The 23,979-nt window shown below is 39.8% G+C and overlaps 5 protein-coding genes across 7 annotated transcripts; 1 reads left to right on the top strand and 4 right to left on the bottom strand.

The window, feature by feature from the left end:
* Nucleotides 1-399: 399 nt before the first annotated feature.
* hps4 (HPS4 biogenesis of lysosomal organelles complex 3 subunit 2) lies at nucleotides 400-8,794 on the bottom strand. 2 transcript variants are annotated; one of them, XM_050049989.1, is made up of 13 exons: nucleotides 8,723-8,794; nucleotides 8,394-8,605; nucleotides 7,802-7,892; nucleotides 6,975-7,118; nucleotides 6,749-6,856; nucleotides 5,973-6,089; nucleotides 5,339-5,433; nucleotides 5,176-5,248; nucleotides 3,175-3,299; nucleotides 2,383-3,067; nucleotides 2,131-2,257; nucleotides 1,675-1,786; nucleotides 400-1,380 (listed from the first exon to the last, which is right to left on the bottom strand). In XM_050049989.1, the coding sequence occupies exons 2-13, from the start codon at nucleotides 8,423-8,425 to the stop codon at nucleotides 1,209-1,211; spliced, it is 1,881 nt and encodes a 626-aa protein (XP_049905946.1). In that variant the 5' UTR covers nucleotides 8,426-8,605; nucleotides 8,723-8,794; the 3' UTR covers nucleotides 400-1,208. The 2 variants fall into 2 exon arrangements, 1 of the variants encoding a protein (XP_049905946.1); XR_007570292.1 differs by lacking the exon at nucleotides 8,723-8,794 and adding an exon at nucleotides 1,985-2,004 and having other exon boundaries at nucleotides 1,242-1,380; nucleotides 8,394-8,585.
* A 1,190-nt stretch (nucleotides 8,795-9,984) lies between these two features.
* LOC126393703 (uncharacterized) lies at nucleotides 9,985-13,193 on the bottom strand. 2 transcript variants are annotated; one of them, XM_050049993.1, is made up of 8 exons: nucleotides 12,862-13,193; nucleotides 12,574-12,748; nucleotides 12,368-12,438; nucleotides 12,111-12,284; nucleotides 11,934-12,031; nucleotides 11,786-11,857; nucleotides 11,551-11,698; nucleotides 9,985-11,267 (listed from the first exon to the last, which is right to left on the bottom strand). In XM_050049993.1, the coding sequence occupies exons 1-7, from the start codon at nucleotides 12,875-12,877 to the stop codon at nucleotides 11,555-11,557; spliced, it is 750 nt and encodes a 249-aa protein (XP_049905950.1). In that variant the 5' UTR covers nucleotides 12,878-13,193; the 3' UTR covers nucleotides 9,985-11,267; nucleotides 11,551-11,554. The 2 variants fall into 2 exon arrangements, with proteins under 2 accessions (XP_049905950.1, XP_049905949.1); XM_050049992.1 differs by lacking the exon at nucleotides 9,985-11,267 and having other exon boundaries at nucleotides 11,526-11,698.
* Nucleotides 13,194-14,072: 879 nt separating this feature from the next.
* LOC126393707 (cytochrome c oxidase subunit 6A, mitochondrial) lies at nucleotides 14,073-17,192 on the bottom strand. The gene is made up of 3 exons (XM_050049997.1): nucleotides 17,034-17,192; nucleotides 15,336-15,478; nucleotides 14,073-14,383 (listed from the first exon to the last, which is right to left on the bottom strand). The coding sequence occupies exons 1-3, from the start codon at nucleotides 17,134-17,136 to the stop codon at nucleotides 14,294-14,296; spliced, it is 336 nt and encodes a 111-aa protein (XP_049905954.1). The 5' UTR covers nucleotides 17,137-17,192; the 3' UTR covers nucleotides 14,073-14,293.
* A 1,292-nt stretch (nucleotides 17,193-18,484) lies between these two features.
* On the top strand, nucleotides 18,485-21,089 carry asgrl1 (asialoglycoprotein receptor-like 1). The gene is made up of 8 exons (XM_050049994.1): nucleotides 18,485-18,536; nucleotides 19,062-19,151; nucleotides 19,238-19,321; nucleotides 19,419-19,490; nucleotides 19,588-19,635; nucleotides 19,730-19,869; nucleotides 20,153-20,268; nucleotides 20,686-21,089. The coding sequence occupies exons 2-8, from the start codon at nucleotides 19,064-19,066 to the stop codon at nucleotides 20,837-20,839; spliced, it is 702 nt and encodes a 233-aa protein (XP_049905951.1). The 5' UTR covers nucleotides 18,485-18,536; nucleotides 19,062-19,063; the 3' UTR covers nucleotides 20,840-21,089.
* On the bottom strand, nucleotides 20,932-23,724 carry pla2g1b (phospholipase A2, group IB (pancreas)). The gene is made up of 4 exons (XM_050049996.1): nucleotides 23,072-23,724; nucleotides 22,791-22,932; nucleotides 21,424-21,557; nucleotides 20,932-21,220 (listed from the first exon to the last, which is right to left on the bottom strand). Exons 1-4 carry the CDS (start codon nucleotides 23,118-23,120, stop codon nucleotides 21,102-21,104), a joined length of 444 nt encoding a protein of 147 aa, XP_049905953.1. The 5' UTR covers nucleotides 23,121-23,724; the 3' UTR covers nucleotides 20,932-21,101.
* Between the last annotated feature and the right edge of the window lie 255 nt (nucleotides 23,725-23,979).

Below are 23,979 nucleotides of genomic sequence, written 5' to 3'. Positions count from 1 at the left end.
GCTACGATCCGACTTCCCGCTTCCTTTCAATGCGCTTGCATAATGAGGCGCCCCGAAGAGCGCCGACCCCAACCATTCAAATTCATCTACTTAGCTAATGACTCTAATGACTCCATATCTGGGACATCAAGAACCATCTTATTTACAACACACACCGCGCAGAAACATTCGGACCGAAGGTGAATAATAACATTTTACGAGTATGTGTTTGGCTCTCCAAATAGCTTTGCGCACGTCCTTCTGCGGGCCACTTGTAACCATTTCGAAACGAGGCGTTAAGCCTGAGGTGGAAAACAATGGGGGCAGATTGCAGGGTCACATGCAGGCTGCTGATGGCCCTAATAAGGCAGTGTAGCCCCTGTGGTTTTAAACAAGCGTTCACAAAAGTAGCTCACAAGACTCAACACTGAGAGGATCATGTATTCATTTAATTTCCACTAATGATGCACCACAGTATATCACAGTGTCTCTTCCCAGCATGCTTACAATACAGACTTTTTAAACAAATGACACTTTCTAAAAAACATGATCTAACAGCCAAATAGTTAAATAACACATTTAATGCTACTAAACAGCTGATTTGAAATAAATATACAATTTTATAAACACTATTTTAGATTATTGTTTAATACACCAATACTGTTTTGCAGTGTGTGCAGCAAAGGGAAGCATGATTCTGTACAAGTGCATGAAGTTATGGTACAAAGATTAAATCTCGCTTTAGTCTAAATTAAATGAATAAATACAAGTAAGAGGAATCATTACTTTCGCTGCACTGGGGACATGACTGAATGGAAAATATATGTAAAAGAAAAGGTTGCAAAATGAGTGCAGCGTGTTAACAGGAACAAAGTTGTGCCACAAGATATAAAAGGTGATGTGTTTAAGCATAACAGAAATAAAATGTGGACAAATAGTACCTAAAAGGCATGGAAAATGATTAAACTATGACTAAAACCTCAGTGTAAACAAAACTTACATTACAAAACCTTTACCAGCCAGCATCTCTGCCATCCATAATAATGAGACAAAGTTAAAGTTCTGCTATTAATATGAGTACCATAAGGTTTCACATGCTAACGTCACTATCTGCTATGGGAACAAGTAAACCACAGCAGAAAGCTTTCACATTCTCAAATGCTCTCTGTTTGTTTTTAGGTCGCTCACAGTGCAGCTCTTCATATCTTAAGACAAAGCGACCTTCACGTTCAGAGCAGGTTAACCCCGTGTTTCAGTAGTCTGTGTCGGGCCTTGCTGGGCAGCGAGAAAGCACTGTCCTGGTGGTTAGGGATTCCAGAGTTCCTCAGCGATCCCCCGTGCTGCTGGTAGTAAGTTTCCTGGGCCACGCTGCGGGTTCCATACACAGCAGCTCCAGCACTCCTGCGGTGAAAATGCCACATTTACATTTCAAGCATGTAGGACGATGACATGCAACACAAAAGAGCAAAGTGACATTAGGAAGACATATAGCAACAGAACTTTGTTTCCCAGCAAATGTGAGTTGTTGGGAGTGTGATCTGCACAAGTAGAGGAAGAACATTTAGATGGGATGTGGTGACAGACAGGATGAACTGACAGATCCAACCCCAACCCCCGACTTCTACTCAAGGAGCCGTGAAAGGCACCAGAAACCCCCCCAAACCACCATCATCATCACGTGACTGCAGTACTGACCTGATAATAGCCTCCTGCAGAGTTTCAGTGTTACAGAAATGCGAGTGAAGAAGTGATGTGGCTCTCACAAAAGGCCGCTCCGGGGCTCCCCCTGGTCGACCAGACAAGTTGGCTGCAGAGACACACAATCAGGAGAGGCTCAGTACCACAGTGGCACATGACGCTGGACATGCGTGCCTGCTGCACAAAGGAATGCTGACAATCACGATCTTACTAATTAGCTGTTAGCTCATGCAAAGACAAATACAAACTACCAAACCCCCACCCTCCCCAGTTCCCAGGTAGAAATAGTGAGGCAGAAGATACTCACTCTAGAGCAAAGCTGGGAAACTGGAAAAGACAGAATTATCAGAGATATCAGAAAAGCAAATAAGATGCAAAGCAAGTAAGATAAACGCAAAGAGAGTCAAAGAGTGAATGCAGAGGGGAGATAGGTCAGTGTTATGGGAGCCATACTTGTCAGTGTGCTCTGAATGCAGTCAAAATGGGCAAAGATATAGGGTCCTGGAGTGCCCGGGGCCCCTGGAGAGATGGTCCTCAAATGGGCCTCCAATCCATTGAGTGACGCCAGGCTGCTGTGGTACTAGACACAAACCATAAAAGGAAGAGCCATGTGTTAGCAATTGCAAAAGCCAAACTTTCAATATCATAATGTGACAAAAATGAGAGGACCCCCCACTTATTAGCTGGGTTCCCATTGTTTCTCACCACTTCTTCCATGGACGCCGAGTCACTCAAGAAGTGTGGCTCCACCAGCAGAGCCAGCACCAAGCCTTTTACCCGGTGCAGGTACAGCGTCATGGGAATCAGAGGGCATTCGTCTGGGATGTCCAAAGCACTAAAGCAAGTGGGAGGATCTTGCGTCGCAGCCTTTTGGCCTTGATCTCTCCCACAGCCACCTATGCTGGACTCTCCCAAATACTTATCGTCATGTGGGGCCACTTCCCCAGACCCAGCCCCTCTGAAGTCAAACACTGTCCCACAAGCTGTGTCTCCATCTCCTCCGCCTCCACCTCCGTTCAGAGGGGAGTTTCCACCAAACACTGAGCTGTCTTCCTCGTTATGTACATCACTGCCTCCACCTTCGTTGCTGTGAAAACTGTGATAATGTGACTCCTCCAGCGCCTCCTCCTCAGCTTCAGGGGAGTGTTTTCCATTTGAGAAAGGAGGCTCAAGTGACTCCTGTGAGGGGCTGAGCGGACTGCTGGTGCTCTGCGATGGATCTGGGCTGAACACAGAGCTTTCTAATAAGCGGGGGCTGAAGGACACCTTCTGGGGAGACAGGGAGGAACCAAGATAGGATGGCTCTGACTCAGTGGAGGGAGTGTCTGATAGCGTTCTTGACAGGCGGGTCTTCCTTGGGGGGGTGTCTTTGAGAGAAGAAGACCGGGAACTGGAGGGCGGAAAACAGTTTGAGTCAGAAATGTTACACAAACATCTTGTTTTAAAGAGCCTGTGTAAGTTATATACGTGTTCTGTTGCAGTGAAGGAAGACACTACCTAAAATCTTTGTCCACAGGGGCCGATTGCAGGTACTGGAGTTCAGACAGGGTCAGGAACACAGTGGTGGAGCTGACAGCATCACCAAATGAGCTGAAGGTATTTGGTCCATTTGGTCTCTGGGTCTGAATCAAAATTGAAAGACTAGCTTAAGACTTTTTTGTTAAAGGAATATATAATACATATAATAGTTCAACATTTTGGTAAACACAAAGTCTCACACAATAAATGTGGAGCTGAAACCAGCTTAGCCTAACCAGCTTAGCCTAATATAAAGACTGGATAAAGCCAAGGCTATTAAATGAAGGCTGGGACACGGTCTTTGACCCCATGGAAGCTAAGGGGTATGTCACATGTGCAGTGTAACTGGAGCTGTGATGTTGGAGGGTTACAGCAGACAGAAATTTCATCTAGAACGCCACCTGAAGTCGGATTTCCAGCTCAGAAAGTTAGAGGAACCTCAAAAACCCAAACTTCACAATCCAAGATGGCTGCTTCACACATCAACAGCAGTAAAGCTGTTGTAATATGCAGTTTATTAGCACCTCTGTCTCTGTCACCTCTTCTATGCACAAAATACAGCATAATGAGTTGTGAGAAACTGGTATTGCTAAGAATGGCTAACCTGGCTAGAACTGGCAATGCTAACAACAGCTTGGCTTTTGGACTTGTTGTACTGGAACACGGTCAACTCAGGTGTGATGTCATTCTGAGCGCTGACCTCCAAATTCACAGTTATGTAAAATGCAGTATATGATAGTGTGCCAGCTTTTGAGTCTGCTGGGTGGCTGTGGCTCAAGAGGTAGAGCGGGTCATCCACTAATTGGAAAATCCACGGCTCAATCCCCAGCTCCTTCAGTCCGCATGTAAAAGTATCCTTGGGCAAGATATTGAACCCCAAATTGAGTGTGTAAAAACCGAGTAGCAGGTGGCAATTTGTATAGTAGCCTTGGCCACCAGTGTGTGAATGTATGTGAATGGGTGAATGCGATTCGTAGCATAAAGAGTGCTTTGAGTAGCTGGAAGACTAGAAAGTATACAAGTGCAAGTCCATTTACCATTTACTGTTTGGGTAAGCGCATACAAGACGTACCCCAATGATATGATGCAATATGACTCTTTGTCTTAGCTTTATATTTAATAGCCTTGGAAACAAGGGGAAACAGCTGGCCTGGCTCTGTACCTGGGTACAAAATCCACCTAGCATCAACTCTAAAGAAACAGTCTGGCACATGACCCCAATAAAATGGCAACTTTGTTATTACACTTTGGTTTTTGAACAGCAGTGATACACAACTTGATTTGCCTCGGGGCCACTTTTGCACAATGATAGGAGGCAAGGTGCCAGACAAAAACAAACATTAATATTTAATATATAAATTATTCAAAAATTAGCCTGAACCTCTGTTGGGGGGGGTCTGGAAAACAAGGTCTATTTTGATGCTTTTTAATGCACTCTGGTACATAATATTACATTCAATGTACAAATTTTTATTTTTTTTTTAAATTCTAGCGTGAATCCATTTATTTTTATTGTTAATTGTGAAAATTGTCGGTGGGCCACTCGGCACCCTATCTGGCCTACTGGCAATAAAGTGAGTATCTTTGGTTTACAGATTATACAAACAAGATATAACATGTCAATTAATGTGCTTTAGTGGGGCTGGTGGGCCAGCTGTTTCCAGTATCTAAGCTAACTGGCAGCTAGTTAAATGTAAATCTACTCCTATTTTATGTCTTTATTAAAATGTAAGGGGAAACACTTGTAGTCCAAATTACTGGTTACCAAATTGGGTTTCAGTGTCTCTATGTGGCCTTTTAAAGGGTTCTTTGCTAGTTCTCAGCAAAATAAGTTTTATTATTCCATTCCCCTCTATAGGTCAATTTAAGTGAGTGCATAAAAAATTGGACTAATTACAAGTAAACACTTTCAAGTGCTTTATGAACAGTTGTTGGGAGCCCCCTTGGTGAAAAAAGCTTTAGGACGGCATTTGGTCCTACCTTGGTGTATGTTTCACTCTCATGAACCATCACCTTCATTGTGAGCTCTGGAGACATCTGTGTGCTCACAACTCTGCGGAGAAAAGGCAGATTTCAAAACCTGTTATTTACAGAAACTATCCCACAGCAATGTCAGGTGGATTCAGTCCAAATGTCAGCTCACCTTCCTCTGAACAGGATACAGCCGGCTAACACTAGAGGGCAGCGCTGACAGGCCTGAAGAATGAGGGCAGCTTTGAGCAGGAGAAGTGGGTCAACCTGAGGACAAGAATTTAAATTGCTACCTTTCAGTTCTTGTAAAAGAAGGTGATGTAAGAAGGTGATAAAAATACAAATTATAACATTCATCAGTTCAATTGTAACATTTATCAGTTCAAATGCTGGGATATAATGTTACAGAATGCACCATCATCTGTTGTTTAATGTGACGGATCTGGCATATCTCATTTGGCAAAATCAAGAAAATTGTACCAAGGATGGGATGTGACTAAACCTGCTTTGAAAGACACATTTTGTGCATTTTACTTGAACCTTTCAAGCAGCTAATAAGCCAGAAATATCCAAGATTTGATGGCATTTAGTTGGCAGCTTGTTCACTTCTACATTTATTCTCTAGGTGCAATGAATATGCAGAAATATGCCTCTGAGTATTTGCCAAGACACACTGAGCAGTTACACAATACCACAGCACATTGTGACATAGTCATATCCTGTCTGAGAACATCTATGTGCAGCAGCGCTATTAGAAAAAGCCACTGCAGGTTAAATGCAGATCTGTGTCAACATTTTGTACGTACATTAGTCGGGTCAATGGTCCTCAGGCAGCTGAAGATGTGATGAAGCTCTGAGGATCCTGATCGCAGGTGTGAGAGGTACTGCGCCCATCGTGCAGCCAGAGCTTCCTGGCTGTTGAGCTACAGTGCAATACACAGATCAAATTATAATATGCATCTGTGTGTGACCTTTACTCTTTTGTAGATTACTCTATTATGTTGGTCTTGATGCAGATGCAATTTTTAAAAATAAATCTTCATCTCTGTTACTTAAAGGAGCAGTGTGTAAGATTTAAAGGGATTTAGTGGGGTCTAGCAGTGAGGATTGCAGGTTTCAACCAGGTGAAACTTCTCAGAGGTAAAATTACTTTGGTGTTTATGAGGTTTTAATCGGGAGCCGAATTATCAGCCAAGGTCTCTTCCTCTCCAAAACAAACAGACCAGGTGATTTTAACCGGTAAACACATGTTTCACGATAAGAAATCAGTGTTTTTCATAAGCTCTTGTCTCAGAGGGGCTTCTAACTACAGTGGTTGACGTGAAAACATAAATGGCCTTATCTAAGGCGACTGTCTGCTTTGTCTGTTCTGGGCAAATGTAAAGACAAGGTGGTGCAACATAGCGATCTCCGTAAATGAGGACCTGGTCCCTTTGTACCTCATTCTGAGGTAACAAAAGCACAATGTGTTACTGATTATTGACTAAGGAAAACATACTTATTATTTATTACATTCCATTTCTGCCAATACATCCCCCTAAATCCAACACCACAGAATAATGTATACAGCGTCAGACTGCACCTGGTAGCTCTGTCGGACGGAGCCATTGTAGAAACAAAAGAGGTCTATCAGCTGATCCAGGAGCTCACAGACACTGACGGTGGGCACTTCCACTGAGCAGCCCAGAGCCTGGAGAAAAAACAGAAAGATGTCCCCAAAATAACTATCAAACAAGAAAAAATAAAGAATGAAATGAGTCATAAACAATTTGAGACGTTGCAGCTGGACCACCTGTGCTCTCACTCACCCAAAAGAAGTCATCTTTCATGCGGATTGCAAACTTGGTGCGGCGCAGCCTCAGTATGCGCACAGGAGAGGAGGAAAGTTCAGAGACGCAGCGGCCGGCGCCTGCGAGCTGACCACAGAGCAGCTCCTGCTTATCTAAAGGAGTCTGAGATTAAAAAAACATGCAGTAATCAGCTCTGATGTTACAGAACTAAGAACTTTGCGTGACAATATAGACACACAAACATGCACTGGGTATCATTATCACACTGAACATACTCTCATCCACAATGCTACAGAGTCAGAAAATAAATGTGGAAATATGAAGAGGAATAAATAAAGTGGAAAAATAGAGAAATAAATAAAAGAATGAATAATAAAAAAAAAGTGTAAATATAAAGAGATACAAGTAGAAGTATAAATAAATTTGGAAATATAAAGACAAAAAAACATAAAATAATAATTATAAGCATTTCAATCTATTTTCACATTTATTTGTTTATTTTTTTCTCTATACATGTGTTTATATTTTTTAATATAAACTCCTAAAATAAATACATAACTTTTTCCCTGTATATTATCATTTACTTTTATATAATTTAATCTGTGTATTTGTATCCCTTTGTTTTCTTCCCTATTCTTTCCCCTAATGCTTTTGCCTGTTCAATATGATTTATTCTTTTATTTCTCTTTATATTTGCACATTTTTTATTTACTTATTTATCCCTCTTTATTTCTCCAAGTTTATTTACTTTTTCTTTTATAGATTTTTTTTTATTTTTAAGGCACTCCTATGACTCCATATAGTACAACTTTTTGCAAGTTTTTGCAACGTCTTATGAGTCAAACCTCTTCAGGGTAGAAGTAGCAGATTCCCTCTCTTGTTGGGTCACCTTCTCCTTTCACCTTGGATCCATCGTAGAGGAAGAAATAATTACACCTGCAAGAGATTCACAAAGAAATGTCTGAATTCTTTATTTAATGGCTAAAAGGCAAACACAGTTTCAGCCTCAGAGCAGTGTGTCTGGTTTCCCTGGACACTGGCTGTTGTTTTAGTCCATGTTTTACAAGAAAAGCAAAATGCAAGACATGTATTACAGTAGATGTTTTAATGCTCAACCAGCACATTTGATGTTTAAGGTGTAACACAAAAATCTGCTGCCACACTGGACTCTGAAGACAGCGTTTGAAATGAATTGCGACCCATTTACTGTAGATAGTCTGTACGGTGTCATGCAAAAACTGTACCGTTTGGTTTAATGATCAGCATCATTTCATTTTAGGGGCTGGATGATTGGATAGAGAATGCATATAAAAAGATCAGAGCAGTGGTTTGATATGAGCAGCTACAGACAGCAGTGAGCAGAGGTGAGTGTGAACCAGTCTGTCCTGTATATTATGTCTTGTTTCTGTATCAGGACTGAGTCTCAGCTGATCTTACCTTCTCGAGTCTGGCGATATGAGCTCAGCCATCACCGACACGAAGCCCAGACAGAGCTAAATGTCCCTCAGTCATCAGTTATCTTGTATCCATGTGTTTCCTACCCGACAGGCTGAAGATGCGCTCCGACAAGAAAAAAAGTAGAAGTGAAGTTTGCAGCTGCGACTCCGACTGAGAGCTTACAGATCTTCTCACGCGCCGCAGACCATCAGCTGTTTGACACATTAACAAAAACATCCATTACACGTCACACACACGGCAGCGATGGATAATGTTTTCATCCACTGTTTGTGTGCTATTCGGCACCAAAGTGTGTCAGTTTGACAGACCTACTGCCAATTGAGGAATGCGGGTCAGTCACACGTAGTGGAAGTCATGTGAAAGTACGGCGAGCTTACAGGGACAAAATAGTGCGCCATTTAGAAACACATGAACGATACCCAGTGGTAGAAGAAATACAGATTTCACCAAGGATAAGTGGTTTTTGCTCCATTTTGTTAAATTCTGAATCTTCGGTGCTTTAATTAATAACTTGCCCTTACAATTATACCCCCCCCCCCCCCGTCTATTTTATTTTGTTAATTCATTAGTAGTATTATTTTTATTTCGCCTCGCCGTCATCAAGGTGGTCTACGATTTTGCTGTGTATTTTTACAGAAGGAACATCCTTTACTACAAATGTTCAATAACAACAACAATAATAATAATAAGGCCTAATAATAATGATGATAAAGTAGCAATATGTCAATGTAAAAAAAGAAAAGGTCCATTACAATTAAAATTCCTGCATTCCTTAATTTTAATAAAGTACAGGTGGTGTTACATTATAATATTACTGATGCATTAGTGTGTAAGCAGTATGTCACAGTAAAGTGAAGCTCATAACAACTACTTCGCCCTTGGGTATCTCAATCTGGAGCAATGGATTATGTTTTGTGATATAATTAGGCTTATGATTTGTATGTGTAGCCTACTTAGTCATCTTCCAGCTCTAAAAATAATTCTTAACTTTCAAAAGGATCACAATGGCTTGAATATTACCCCCACACTTTAGTATAATTCATTTAACACTTTTAACACTCACAGCAGAGTGTGAAAAAAATCAGCCTTCCTCTATTTTCTTTGTGATAAACAATGAAAAATGTCATCTATTTTAACTCATGAAGCTCCATCTTATATCCAGCAGCATATGGTCTGGAGAGGTCAGATGGACCATGAATATATCCCTCACATAGGCTACACAATGGTCTTTACTGCAGGAAGCTATATCAGAACAATGCTACTGTCATTCACAATGGTCTGGTGAAGGCTGCATTCAAAAGGATAAAAGTACATATTAATAGACTGTGATAAACCCAGAATATATGATTTGTATTGGCTCTAAGTGATACCAGCTTGTTCTGTTTGCATTCTGTTGTTTGCATGTACTTTGCCTGAGTCTGATAGAGATTAAATTGATTTTAAATGATTCAAAGAAAGGAAAGCCTAGCCAGTCATTCAGCCTTCAGGGAATTTCACATGTGCTTACACTGACTGTACACGGCGCTGTGAATGGGCGAGAGTCCGCGTATAAAATGGATCTGCACTGTACATCTCCCTCTGAAGCCATGATGAATCCTGTTATCAATGCTCGATTGATGATGGCTTCAGATGTGCACCGTGAGCGCGCGCAGCTCAGTCAGCCAATGGTTGGATTAAAAGCTCGATCTAACTGCAGTCAGCTCTGCTCGGGATACAGATCTACGGATGGGTTGCAGCTATTCTTAAATCAGGATTCAAGTTGATATTATAGATCTAGCCCTAATCGGTGGAGGTATTATTGTTTTCACAACAAATCGCTGAGCAGTCCGCCATCTTGAATTTGCCCTGTCTCCGTGCATGAGCGCAGCGCACTTTGTGCTGCAGAGTGGTTGGAGGAGGTCCAGACACCTCTGACAGAAACCTGCAGCTGACAGGGAAGAGTTTTTCAGTCTATGGTTTAGACCTGCAAACAGAGAGGAGGGTGCTGTGGGTTCAGCTCATGTTTGGGACCCGTGTTGTGGACTGGATGACCCGAAGCACTGTCTGGACCCCATAACACATGTTGAGCAAACTGAAAGAAGTCAGTGTTTCCACGAGCCTTAAGATACATTATTATTTTACATTTCAAAAATTGTTTTGCATACAGAATAAATAATAAAACACCAGAAATAGTGTAAGAATAAATATACAAAAACAAAAATAACAAAAAATCATAAATATATAGCCTAAACCTAATTAGACACAACACATATTTTATTTTTAACATGAGAAAAGGCTGTTTTGAATCATCCAAATTCCAAACTGTCCAACCTGTACTTTTAGATGTGATTAATTAAATGCTTTTTACCTCTCTCCTTAATAACCTCTGCTGGTGATGGGAGAAATCAGTTTCAAGCTTTTCCTTCACATTGTGTGTAATTCTACATCTCATCACAAATGTTTCAGTGAAGTGATGTGGGGTTGACAATGTATCCAAATCATTCACACAAGACAAACATAAAGCAATCTTGACTGGCCAAGATACCTGATCTCAATACAACTGAGTATGAGTTTAATTTGTTGAACACCAGACTCCGTGAAAAAGAAGTCACTGCAAAGCATTTGACACTAAATATTAAATATAAAGACATTCTTCATGTTGACAGTCCCTATACTACTCATCTGATGTGGATGTAAGTGCCCTCAAGTTAAAGTCATTCCCGGTTTCATTCAGTCATTTCAAATCCCGTTGCTGGAGTACAGTTTGTCAATGAATGAAGTGTAACTCATGTGACAGTGGAATCCTCCTGGGGCACAGCAGCTCCACTTAATGTACATGCTCTTCCCTGAAGTCACACTTGGCCTGAGCAACTCCTGCCGAGACAATGAAGGGATTGAAATGACCTTTAGGCGACTAAATAGTCTGAGATCTGCACTTCTGTATGTTCTGTTGTATGTGTGGAGTTGCTGCAACAATAAAAAAGTCAGATATGTGTTGATGGCAGAATTGCAGGGGACCTTGTTGCCCACTATTGCAGTGAACTCCTTGACTAATATATGTTTTTATAAGACTAATTACGTGACTGAAGCCATTTATTACAACTGTCTGACCTTAAATAAATCAAATAATGCTTTAACATATGTAGAATTTATTTACACGTTCACATCAGCTGCTTATCAAGTAATAAAATTTCTTTCTCCATCTTCCTCATTTTAAGTGCTCTGTATGCCATCAGTTGGTCGCGGTTCTCTATTTCCTTCTTGAGGTAGGAGCAGTAAAGGGCTCTTATGTCGTCTGTCTGCTTCTACAAAAGAAATGAAACAGCACATGAGCTCCTATTGTTCTTATTCTGTATCATTAACATAGCCCACAGCTGACACATTAACCCCACCTCTGCACTTCTGCCTCTAGGTGTAGCACATGTTGAGTTGGCCGTCTCCTGGAAGCTGCTGTTGTGTGCATCCTACAAGAAACAACCATCCATATGCTGAGTGTGTGAAAGACAAACATCTCATAAATACATGTTTAGAAGCACCTACCCCTTCAAAGTTAGTGTCACTGACGTCTGTCTCATCACCACTCAAACTCTCTGGCTCAGTCTTTGTTACAGGCAGGAGGAGGACAGGATGGCCTGAGACTGTAGGGGTGGGGTCCAGTGTTGAGTTAGATTATGGGAAATTCCTGACGAGGTTTTAATCAGACATGAATACACCTACCACTAATAAAAGAGCTGTCAGATCCAGTCAGCGGCTCAATACAAGCACCACTAGGGAGGACCTCCACTCGCAGCCTGTTGTCTTTGTGCTGCAGCACGTCCTCCTCTGCAGAGGTCAGAGACGGGGTCGCTGAGCCCCCCTCATTCCTCATCACCTCTGCCCGTCTTCTTTTTGCTGCATAAGGATAGATTAGAGAGGTGAAACTCTGCCCTGGACATTGTATCACTGAAGATGTAGATTTGCAATAACAAGCCTACCTGTTTGCACTATGTTTTTATGTTTGACTTTCACTTGCTGCCATGTTCTTTTGTAGCCGCTGTCCGATACCCTGGGAAGCCATGAAAAATAATAATATTGATGTGTCAGGCATGGTGACAAAAGTGGAAAGTTCAAATCCAAATGTTTAAGTGACTATGTTAAGTTAAATTCAAACAGGCACACTGATGTGAATAAGGCTTCTTACGCGTTTATTTTATCAGCAATTCTCTGCCAGGCTTCCTCTCTGAGTTTAGAGGCGCTTGTGGTGTTGGATTTGGCTGTCAGTATTTCTCTTTCTTCCTCATACAACTTTAAAATAAGTTCCTGCTCTTTAGAGCTGAAAAAATGTGCCCTCTCGTTTTTTTTCATCATCTGGAAATCTATAAAAACAAACAAAATAAAAGCAGCACATAATATGTATTTATGGGAGTCAAATCAATGATTGCTTTGTATGTTTCATTATTTTAAGATACCACGAGCAGGGTCTCCTCACCTCTGTCTGCGTTCATGAGTTGTGATCCGGGTTTCAGCGTGCGATTGCTCTCCCCTTTGTGGCGGAGCGGGTGCGCGCAGTTATCCGAGATGTTTCAATGCTAGATTTAATAATCAAATCGTAACACAAATCCGTCGTCAAGCGGAATAAACCCGAGCTTAACGGACACGACAGTTGGTCACGGCACGCTTCACGTTAATAATAACTGTCTAAGCGACGAAAACGGGGGAAAGATGACGGTGTTATGAAGCTGGATATCAGCAAGCTTTGTTAACCCAGGATTTTCTAATTCGGCTTAAGGCGCGTTCACGGGGGAGAGGCGGAGTCAGTAACAAAGAGAGTCACGTGAAACGAGTCCAGAGCGTCATAACAGATGATACCAACTATTGTTCCACACTGGAAATTTCAAACAGATGCAATTAGTCATGTTAATATGTGAAATAACAGATAATGGCGATTCATGTCTGCAGTGAAAAAGGCCTGTTTGACTTCAACAGTAGTGCTCTGCCTTTATTAGTTATTTTAAGGTGTTAATTCACTGTGTTTAATGATCAATTGCCCCCTTTAAATTCACTATATTCCCAATTTAACATTTAGTTCTTTTTTTAGACACTGAATCTAACATTCAAAACAAGCTGGTATATAATTTAGCTTATGTTAGTAGGCAATGATGAGGTGTACAAGTGTGGCTGGAGGAGATGTTAATCAAAGGCTGCACACACCTGAAAAAGGTTCAATTAGGCACAAGTGAAATCACCTGTGTGTGCACCAAGGCCTTTAAATGGCTAATAAATAGAAATTCAGATTGGAAAGGTGCAATTTTACTGCTTTAATTTTCTCCATAAGCCACAAGTATGACAGAAGACCAGCATGCACAATACAATGACCCTGAAACTTAAGTAGCCGAATAAAACTCAGCCACCATTTATTTATTTCTATGCTTTTATTGCTGTGACCTGACAAACTGTTTGCTGTGAAAGAGGCCCATTTGTTTATAGTCAAGATGAAATGAAAAATGCCCTTTTAACTCTTTTTTGATCATCCTTACAGACATTTTGTGCACCTCTTTAACAAAACTTGCCAAAAAAATAATTCATAATCTTATATTAAAATCCAATCATGTTTTCTTCCTTTAAAACAAAATATACATTTAAGGTTAAAAACCTGGAAGACAACATCACATCAACACACACGAGAAATAAAACATGGAATGAGGTAATAATAGTTACTTTATTTATGTTAATTCAGTTTTAGTCTGACATTTTGCTTTATGGTCCAAAGTAAAGGAGCTATTGGTTCGGGTGCCCCGTGGTGAGAGCACAGAGGTAAAACAACAAAACTGAAGAGTAAACTGTAAATGTAGGTGTGGTCAAGTAACAAATACGGAGGGAGGACTGGTCCCTGTGCCAGTTAAGAGGTCTGGAGGAGGGCTTTACTCATCGTGGCCCTCATAGCCGTCAGGAAGGGCATTCAAATGCGAGTTGTGAAAAAGGGTTTTGGTGCCATCGCCCCAAGGGAAACGCTGTAAGAAAAAAAAAGAAAGAAAAAGAAACATGAGGCAACACTTAATTACATTTCAAACAATCATTTTGACATTTGAATTATTTTACTGTAAACTGTTATGCTATTCCTTATTTTCATATACATATATATAATATTACAATGATGGATGTTTATATTTAACATGGCCAAATATTCAATAATGAGGTAAACATCTGTAAAAGTAATCCCTGTGAGTGAAAAACCTCAGGCTTCAGACTATTCTGAATATCTTGTTTACAATGCTTTTTCTACTTTGGCTTCAAGCTGACGTAGATCATGATGGATTTCTTCACAGCAAGTGTTTACATTATTCAGGCTGCACAGCTACATATTACTACATGCTAATGTCAGGGAAACATTTAATCTTGTTTACAGATGTTGTAAATTTCTCCCCGATTTCAAATAAGATTCCTGCTAGAAACGTGTCCAGTTGTGTTTAGAGGCTTTTACCGATTATTTTAACAGAGGAAAGAGGTGCAACACTCCAGCTGCAAGTTCACTACTGCATGTAGCTACATGCTAACATTAGGGAAACAATCTTGTTCTCTGATGTTGCTAATCTCTCCCTGATTTTGAATCATATTCATACTGGGACATGACCTGTTGCTTTGACAAGCTTTTATTGGAGATTTTTCACAGTTGAAAGTGCAGCCATTCTCCATTACAGTCTATCTCAACTGCAATGTCCAAGATGCAGACACCTGTAAATACTGACCAATCAGAGCAAACTGGGCTTTTTCGGGAAGGGGGCTTAAAGAGACAGGTGGCAAAACTGAATGTTTCAGAGAGAGGGTGAATACAGGTGTTTCAGTACACACAGAGTGAGGAAAATAAAGTGTTATCTGAACATTAAAACATGTAAATATGCTCTAGTATGAACCTTAAGTACCAATATGAAACTGAAAATGAGCATAAGTCGCATAAAGTCAGACCTTGCTGCGAATGCGGAGGTGGGAGTAAGGGACAAACTCTGGCTGTTCGTGGGTATGGTGCTGCTCTTTCAGGTACATATTCAACATGCACACTGCAACACCAGGTAGAGCAACCACAAAGGTGAGAATCTTCCAGGTCCGTGCTGGAAAAGACAGATAGTAATGAGTTGAGTGAGTTAAACAAAAAAAGCATTCAGAGGTCCAACCACACTAACACTGCTGAGAATTAACTTTTGAGATGTATGACACTCCCAATGGGACATAGGAAAAAGAAGTTTCTTTCTGTTTTTTCACATCTTTGACATCAGGAATGTTGGACACCATAAGTAAAATGGTACGGTAGTGTGGTGATTTCAGATTAAATCTCTTAAGGCTAGAAAAAATTTCAAACCTGTTCGATTTCTGTGAGACATATTTTGGACTATCCCAATAGATGATATTACAGCGGCAGCAACAAATAAAGTGTAAATGCAGTACAGTTCCCGCCATCACTGTCTGCAAAAGACATCATTAACATGTATAATATAACATGTTTGCCCTGTATAAATCAGGAAACCATAATCAAATCTTTTAAGAAAAGGTTCATCAGCAGTTCCTGCGACAATTACCATTAAAATACACATCAATAGTGAGTTTATATACAAGTTTTATTACTTTCTGTTTGAATAAATGGACTGCTTGGTGATCATCAAGGTCAGGGGCATAATCATGCTATCTTGTCATGGTGCCAACTAAGGTGACATTCAACACCAAGCTTTCCGATCTGCCTTGAGATGATACATGAGCATCTCATTTACTGAGTATTATTAATTTGATCATTTTGCTGAGTAATACTAATGACATAAACCTTATAAAGTGGTCTAACACTAGCAAATAACTTATAATAATTTCTGCTGAGTTTTCTCTCTGCCTCTTTCATATAAAAAGAATGGAAAAACAAACAAAAATAAACTATAGTGTGTAAAATACATTGTATACATTGTGTTTTATGTTCACATTTTAATCCTATTTCTTTTGCCTTGCTTGTATTACTTTTCCCCCCATATGCTCGTATCTTCTGCCTGATTGTATCCAGGCTTTATGAGTGTAAATGTTTTATTTGATCTCGACCTGATTGTGTAAATTCAATTGTTTATTACTTGTATCTCTTATGTCTATGTTTAATGTGACAATGTGTTGAAACTATATGTGCTGCCATTCTTGGCCAGGTCTCTCTTGTAAAAGAGATCTTTGATCTCAATGGGACAAACCTGGTTAAATAAATAAATTTGTGTATCTTTACTGATACTCCTTCATTTTCTAGGTGTTTTAAGGAGCTTGATTTAAGTTGGGGATAATAGTTTGACCATTGACCTGATGGGACACTGTTGTTGCTCTTTAGCTTGCAACGTTAGCGACACTGCTCTGCTTTCAAGCCATATAAATAAAGAGATACAGTACACCACAAGAACACTAAGACATTATGGAGGACTGCGTGAATGCTTTACTGAGGGTTCATTCTGAAATGACGATGTCTTCGGGTTAGACAGCTAATGTTATGGGCAACTTCTTCTACGAGCTGTCCGCTCAGGCAGGTTACTGCTAATGCTAAAATAGCTAACGCTAGCTCAACAAGGTCACCGTCAACACGCCATAAGTTGTCGTGAAAACAAGTGACATTAGATAAAACCATAGACTTTCAAGAGGTGCTAAAATTACCTGCTTGGTCGCCGTGTCCCTCAGCAGCAGCAGAAAGCTGACGCCGGGTCTGGGTCAGAGAAGACCGCAGCAACATTTGAGAGAACCGTCCGAGGGCCGCCATTTTCCTTTCTGAGAGACGAAGAGACCGGAAGGACTTTGTACAGAGGTGTCACGTGGAGGCAGAGGGCACTGAGCCACCAAGCGGTGAGACTGTGAACTACAAAAAAAGTCGAGACTCATTATCCATAGACTCAGTAGAGAAACTTTAAAGTTAAGTTTGCTGTTATTCTGCCAGGTTCATGGGAATTTTACATAAAATATAAAGGTAAGTGAAGTTTAAATTGTAGTCACTGTTGAGTTTCAGCCAATAAGATACTAGTGTCACAGCAGCAAGAACAGGACCAGTTGAGTTAATAGCTAATAGGTAACTTTTAAAAACATAAATAAATACATAAATAATAAAAAATGTGCATGATGAACTACTACCACATATTAAAATGAAGCATGAAAAAGTTATAATGAAAAGCACTACTCACTATTTACATAGTACACCAACATGAATAGTTAAGTTATTCACAAAATATTCACAAATTAAGTGAGGAGACAAGGAAGCTGCAATAAAATAATCACTGCAAAAAATTGCACTTGATATTTGGTGGTGGTAAAATATATTGTGCCCTCAGACAGCAGATAGCGTGAAGTATGTACTTTATAACACACAGCAGAATTTTGCGAAAACAGTTACTGTTGGCGATATGACTGACTTGGTCCAATGGTTGTTTTGGTCCTCTGAGATCACTGGTGATTGAAGAGTCCGATTGCAATAGTGATACATTGATGGTAAATTATTTCACTTGTTTTACCATAACAATCTGTACTGATATAGAGATATATTGTATGAATCATCTGTATCTATCATAGTGTGAAGTTTTCATTGCATATTCTAAGACCTATGTCGATTTTTCCAACTTTTTTCCCTTTTTTTTTTTTTTTGCTCATGTCTTGTGAAATACCGTATCCTTTACCTCTTCTAAAGCCAGTCCAAATAAAACAGTCCATGAGGGGAAAATCAATCTTTATGCACTCACCTCACAGATAAGCAGACAGCAAGAAGACATCACATTGTCAGAAGCAAAACAGGTTGAAAAACAAGTTCTAAGGTATCAAGTAGTAAGTTCTCACTTACTGACATTGGGGTAATTCAAACTGAGAATGATAATGAGAGGAAAAATTGATTTATGTAATAACTGTATCGCCCAAATATTCTTATTCTTTCCCCCTGTTGCCGACATGTCAGGTAAACGTCTCACACATCATAGAGAATGAGCCAAGCTCTTACTTCCTGTGTCTGATCATGGGGCCACAGATAATGATAAATAATATTGGAATAATTGTAAGCACATTAAAATACACTTTCTGTAATTTAAATTCAGAAGGGTTCCTCTTTAAAGGGGAGGACTTTGTGTGATCTCACGGTCAGAGTCCAACCAGACAGATTCAGACTGATTCTGGATGATGAGGGTGAGTGATAACTGTTCACTTTGTTGCATATATTTGCTCCTGAAATTACTTTACCATTATTCTTTTCAACATTTATAGAAATAATTAACTGTGTAGAAATGTGAATGAATCACTGTGTCATGCATGTACCAATAACATCATCAGTTATACACTGTATAGTCAAAATGTCAATGAAAGCTATCATTTTTATCATAATTTAAATTTAGCAAAGCATTGAGTAAAATTGGCTGTATATATTTGAACATGTGTATAATACAGTATATAATATGGCAGAATTCTCTTTTATTTATTGAGCCGTTAATAGTTAACATATTCAGCTTGAGAACAAACAGGGGAGATTTAGTTGACCTCTTATTTGGAGAAAATCTTAAAATGACTATGGACCGAACGCTTTTATTATCAACTATAAGCTTTTCTTCCAAATTGCAATCGACAGCAATATAGTGTGAAATATTTGTTTTACTGGTTGCATTAAAAAGTAAAAAGAAAAAAAAGGCTTTTCCAAGAGAATCTGCTCTGTTCCAGTAATGGAGTCTCAGTATCACCAGTTTGGATCGTCTGATAACAGCCCTGTCAGCCCTGTCCCCGGAGAGCTCAGAATGACTGCGCAAACTGGTACAACATGTACACATCTTTAATTTTGACTCAGTAACTTCAGATGTCAATTTAAACTATGAAAAAATGTCTGTTGGTGTTTGTAGGTATGAAGAGGATAGTCGTGTATGTCCTCTACGGAGTTGTGGTGCTGCTGCTGTTAATTCTGCTGATGGTCACTGGGATAAAATGTACGACTCTAAACTCTCCAGTGAAGCTGATTCATTAATACAGTTTACATGCACAGCTAATTCATATTCTTTTCATATCATTTTTTGTGTCTCAAAGTTTCCCAGTTAAACAAGGAAGTCATTAATGTCAAACTCAGCCTGGAGAGGATCCATCTATCATCCAGTTCAGGTCGGGAAATGGTCATCAGGTCTGGATATAATGATGTACAACCTCAGTACAACTTTTCTAAAATAGCTGTTTTTATTTTGTGGCTTTTAAATTAAAGGTGCAACTTTGCCGGAGGTCCCCTTGCAGAAAATTGCCCCAGTTCGTGGTAAAAACTGAATCCTTTCATACCAGTAAAATCAAAATTGAGTTTTTTTTCCACCATCAGGCTCTCTGACATGTCTTAATCTTCATCAAAACAGGAACATGTAGGGAAGGATGGGTGTCTTTCCAAGGCGGCTGCTACTTTCTATCCACCACTGGCCTGATCTGGCACAGAGCAGAGACGCAGTGCAAAACACTCGGAGGACACCTGCTGGTTCTGAATAATGTGGAGGAACTGGTGAGGTTTAAGTTTACGCTAGTTTGGTTCCATATAATTTAAGTGAAGTTGTCCATTTGCCCCCCGATTTAAAATAGTTTAAATAGCAGAGGACTTTTATTCTAAAACATGGAAATTTCCACAAGAAATTGGTGCTGGACAATTCACCAGAATGCAGAAAATTAAGTCTTTGATGCTCAAACTTTCACTGTGGGGGACCCCCAAATATTAAGACAAAACCTTTGCCCCTGCACAGAATGAATAAAGACCTCAAATAATAAAATTACTTTTTTTTTTTTCCCAGGACTTCATCTCACAAATAGTTGAAATCACACACAACTATTGGATTGGACTTGTGGAGCGAACACACGAGGGACACTGGAGCTGGGTGGATGGAACGGACTTCAATACAACCCCAAAGTAAGAGAAATGTGAAGGTGTATATATATATATATATATATATATATATATATTTATATATATGTACAGTTTACCTCCATGTCTGTGAAAACATACATGCTTCACATATTTTCAAGGTGGCCACCCAAGATTAATGTTACCAGTTCAGTATTTGACCAAATATCTCTCCTTCTGTTCCTTAGTTATGACATTATGATGTCACAGTAAAGTTGACCTTAGCATATCAATTTCTAACTTCTAGCCAAAACCATGTTTGTGATGTCACAGTGACCTTGACCTTGACCTTGAACCAACAAATTCTAATTAGTTCATTCTTGAGTCCAAGTGGAGATTTTTTTTTTTTTTGTTTGATTTTTATATGTTTCACTATGTGTAACATCAGTTACGTCTCCTCTGCCCTCCCCTGTTTGTGTTCAGTTACTGGGATGTTGGTCAGCCCGACAACTGGGACTACAGAGAGAACGGAGAGGACTGTGGGCAGATTCACGGCTTTGAAAGACGCATACGCAAACAGTTGAACGATGCAGACTGCGGCCTGCAGTATCGATACATCTGTGAAATCAGGGCGTGAGAGACAGTGAACCTGTCTGAACCCTCACCAACATGCCAGGCCTGGTTTTTTGGAAAATAATGGGTCAAATTAAGACTGAATGATATAAATGATGTGTTTCAGAGCAATTTATTAATTTTGAATTTCACAAGAGATGAAGTTGCATATACAGTGCGTTTGTGAGGTAATTGTTTGACAATAAAACAATAACTATGAATACAATGACACCTGTTGACTTTTAATAAAGACACTCTTCAGTGTGTTTCTCTCTGAGTCCGTTGGCTTATTTGCAGCGAGCTCTGGGAAGGTTTGCATTTTCTTCATTATAACCTGCCTTGGCGAAGCACATGGCTGCTTTCCTGTCACACTCACAGATGAACTTCTCACAGGGATCATTGTTATCTAAATGACAGAGACAGAGAGCAGCAGTAGAGTGAGATAGAACGGGGCCAACAGGAGAAAAAAAAATGTATTAAGAATAATGGCGTAACAACATTGATATTGAACCTTGTGTGTTTTTCCAAATCTGCAACTTAATGTTGTGTATTTACTGGAAACTCAATATCTAAAAGTTGCTGTGTTTGGAAGAGTTGTTGAACACTCACTCTGGCAGGTGACGGTCTTGCTGGCCTCATCACACCTGTAGCTGTATAGTTCAGTGTAGGGGTTGTCCAAGATGGGCCAGCAGTCATCGTGCTGCATGGCGTCACTGTAGCACTGGTCGTGGACCTGACAGCATCTGCAACATACAAAAGCATTAAAAGGCAATTGCACCACCTTCCATACATCAAGATGAAGAAAGGCACCTACTTTATTGAGTTTCAGGAGATTTTAAATTTAACTAGGGCTGCAACTAATTATTATTTACAATATTGAGTCATTATTTAATTAACGGATTTACTGTTTAATCTACAAAATGTCAAAGAAAATTGAAAATGTCCACACAATTCCCAAGAGTCCAAGGTGATATCTTTGAATGTCTTTTTTTGTCCCAACAACAGACCAAAATATAAAGACATTAGGTTTAAAGGGACAGGTCACCCATAAATCAAAAATATATATTTCTCCTCTTACCTGTAGTGCTATTTATCAATGTAGATTATTTTGGTGTGAGTTGCAGAATGCTGACAATATCGTCCGTAGAGATGTCTGCCTTCTCTTCAATATAATGGAACTACATATCACTTGGCATGTGGTGCTCAAAGCGCCAAAAAATTACAATAAAAAAAAAAAAGAAGAAATGTCTCTTTCCCGAAACCATGACCCAATTACTCAACATAATCCACAGACCTTGTTGTGAGCAGTTTCATGTAGGGACTATTTTCTTTCTACCACAAGCTGAATGCCGTCTAGTTCCATTAAATTCGAGAGATGGCAGACATCTCTACAGCCCATATCTCCAACACTCAGCAACCCACACCAAAACAATCTAGACTACTAGCTCTACAGGTAAGAGGGAAAATATGTTATTTTTGATTTGTGGGTGAGCTGTCCCTTGTATATCATAAAGCAGCTTATATTCACATTTAAGAAACTGTAACCAATGAATCTTTGGACTTTTTGCATAAAAAATGGCCTGATTGATTTAGAGATATCAAAATTGTTTATAATTTTTTGTCTATTGACTAACTGATTAATCAACTAAAACTTTCAACTCAAAGTTTTAATTAATCCAAACTGGTACCAGAGCTATTTCCTCCTGAAGAAACACTCCCGTGGAAAAAAGGTGTGTCAGTGCTTTGAACAGCACAAACAAAATTCCATTCACCTCCATTGTCTTGGAGTCAAGAGAAGATATTTCACAACCTTTGCACATAAAGCTGAAAAGGTTGCATGCCACAAAACTGCTCCAGGTAAGTCAGAAAATGTGCATTTTTTGAGTTGTGATTTGACTTTTTTAGTTGGACTGCACTTTGAGTTAGGGGACTTTCAGAACAGGAAACAACAACAAATACACCATCAGCAGTGTCACCTGTCAAGCTCATCCACAGGTGTGCCAGAGCCTCCCAGCCCACAGTAGCAGCCATAGTCAGCATAGTCCAGAAGCGGCCAGCTGTCAGGCACAGTGCAGAGGATCATCCCCCTGAACTGCCACACAGCTCGGTTACACAGCACTGGGAGACAAAATGGAGACACATCAGACAATACCCACCTCAAAACTTTCATACAATCATAATGTCCCTGATGCTGATTAATCAGACATGCAAAACTCTCAAAGTCATCCATGGAGGTTTTCTAATTGTGAGTACTTACGCGCTGGGAGGCTGAGGAGCAGGACGAGCAGGGAGTGAGTCGCATGCATCTTGCTGGTGAAGACGTGGAGCGTCAAGCTAAAGCCTTATATTGACCCCTGACCTTGAGAGGTGGTCCTTTGTTGGCCAATTGCCAAGAGTCACCCAATCTCTTCCTCTATCCATTTTGCAACATGTGTGCATATACCCATATGTAGAACACATACAACCAGTATACATACACAAACATATACACATATACACACAAACACACTAATGCTTTTTGCATACATATTTGGTTCATTAGTTTTGTCCTGCTGTATCATACATTGTTTTCATTTGTGTTAACATAAGACACTTGACACAGCTTGAGTAGGGTGCAATGGAAAGTCGTGGGAACTCTGGCAAGTGCTAGCTGTTTGCACAGCTGTGAGATGGAAAGTTTTTAAATTTGACTTCTATTTAAAGACAGAAAAAAGCAAACCAGAGTGAGGACAGAGTGAACAGGAAGATAAGATCAAACAGATCAGGGAATGTTTAAGTAGGAAATTAAAAGAAAATAAGAAAAGATCAGAAGAAAATTGTAATACAACTACTGTCTAACCTGTGAGGGGTAAATAAATAAGTCCATGTCCACCTTATTATGTTGTGTTTCCCGTGGATACCTTATCTTATTTACCCGAAAAGCTTCAGCTACTGATGATGAAAGTGAGACTTGCTGCAATCTGAGCTGAACTTTAACCATATGTTCTATTAAAATATTACACAGTCTTATAGCTGTTGTTATAAGGTTTGGCATCAAACTGAGAAAAGCTGATTAACTAATAGATGGTCACTTAGGCCTTAACTTGAACAAGATTTTGAAAATTATTATTACTGTATTGCCCATAAATGCATCAGGCCTAATTTATGATTGAACAGATGATGTGT

This window comes from Epinephelus moara, chromosome 8 (genome assembly GCF_006386435.1).
Source record: "Epinephelus moara isolate mb chromosome 8, YSFRI_EMoa_1.0, whole genome shotgun sequence".
NCBI lineage: Eukaryota > Metazoa > Chordata > Actinopteri > Perciformes > Serranidae > Epinephelus > Epinephelus moara.
This window is presented reverse-complemented; position numbering and strand designations above follow the sequence as displayed.

Bases quoted from the DNA above. Each gene is read 5' to 3' on its own strand.
- hps4 (XM_050049989.1), bottom strand. From the start codon at position 8,425: ATGGCTGAGCTCATATCGCCAGACTCGAGAAG. The intron at 6,857-6,974 runs GTGAGTGAGAGC...TTTTTTCTCCAG, and splicing joins TGAAAGATGACTTCTTTTGG to GCTCTGGGCTGCTCAGTGGA. The intron at 5,249-5,338 runs GTGAGCTGACAT...TTTTCTCCGCAG, and splicing joins TGTATCCTGTTCAGAGGAAG to AGTTGTGAGCACACAGATGT.
- LOC126393707 (XM_050049997.1), bottom strand. From the start codon at position 17,136: ATGGCGGCCCTCGGACGGTTCTCTCAAATGTTGCTGCGGTCTTCTCTG. The intron at 15,479-17,033 runs GTAATTTTAGCA...TGTCTTTTCCAG, and splicing joins GGGACACGGCGACCAAGCAG to CACGGACCTGGAAGATTCTC. The intron at 14,384-15,335 runs GTCTGACTTTAT...TTTTTCTTACAG, and splicing joins ACCTCCGCATTCGCAGCAAG to CGTTTCCCTTGGGGCGATGG.
- LOC126393703 (XM_050049993.1), bottom strand. The intron at 12,439-12,573 runs GTAAGAAGCCTT...ATGGCTTCCCAG, and splicing joins ATTGCTGATAAAATAAACGC to GGTATCGGACAGCGGCTACA. The intron at 12,032-12,110 runs GTAGGTGTATTC...CCACCCCTACAG, and splicing joins TGACAGCTCTTTTATTAGTG to TCTCAGGCCATCCTGTCCTC.
- asgrl1 (XM_050049994.1), top strand. From the start codon at position 19,064: ATGGAGTCTCAGTATCACCAGTTTGGATCGTCTGATAACAGCCCTGTC. The intron at 19,491-19,587 runs GTCGGGAAATGG...TTTAAATTAAAG, and splicing joins CCATCTATCATCCAGTTCAG to GTGCAACTTTGCCGGAGGTC. The intron at 19,636-19,729 runs GTAAAAACTGAA...TCATCAAAACAG, and splicing joins GAAAATTGCCCCAGTTCGTG to GAACATGTAGGGAAGGATGG.
- pla2g1b (XM_050049996.1), bottom strand. From the start codon at position 23,120: ATGCATGCGACTCACTCCCTGCTCGTCCTGCTCCTCAGCCTCCCAGCG. The intron at 22,933-23,071 runs GTAAGTACTCAC...TTTGTCTCCCAG, and splicing joins GCTCCTCAGCCTCCCAGCGC to TGCTGTGTAACCGAGCTGTG. The intron at 21,558-22,790 runs GTGACACTGCTG...TGTATGTTGCAG, and splicing joins CCTGTGGATGAGCTTGACAG to ATGCTGTCAGGTCCACGACC.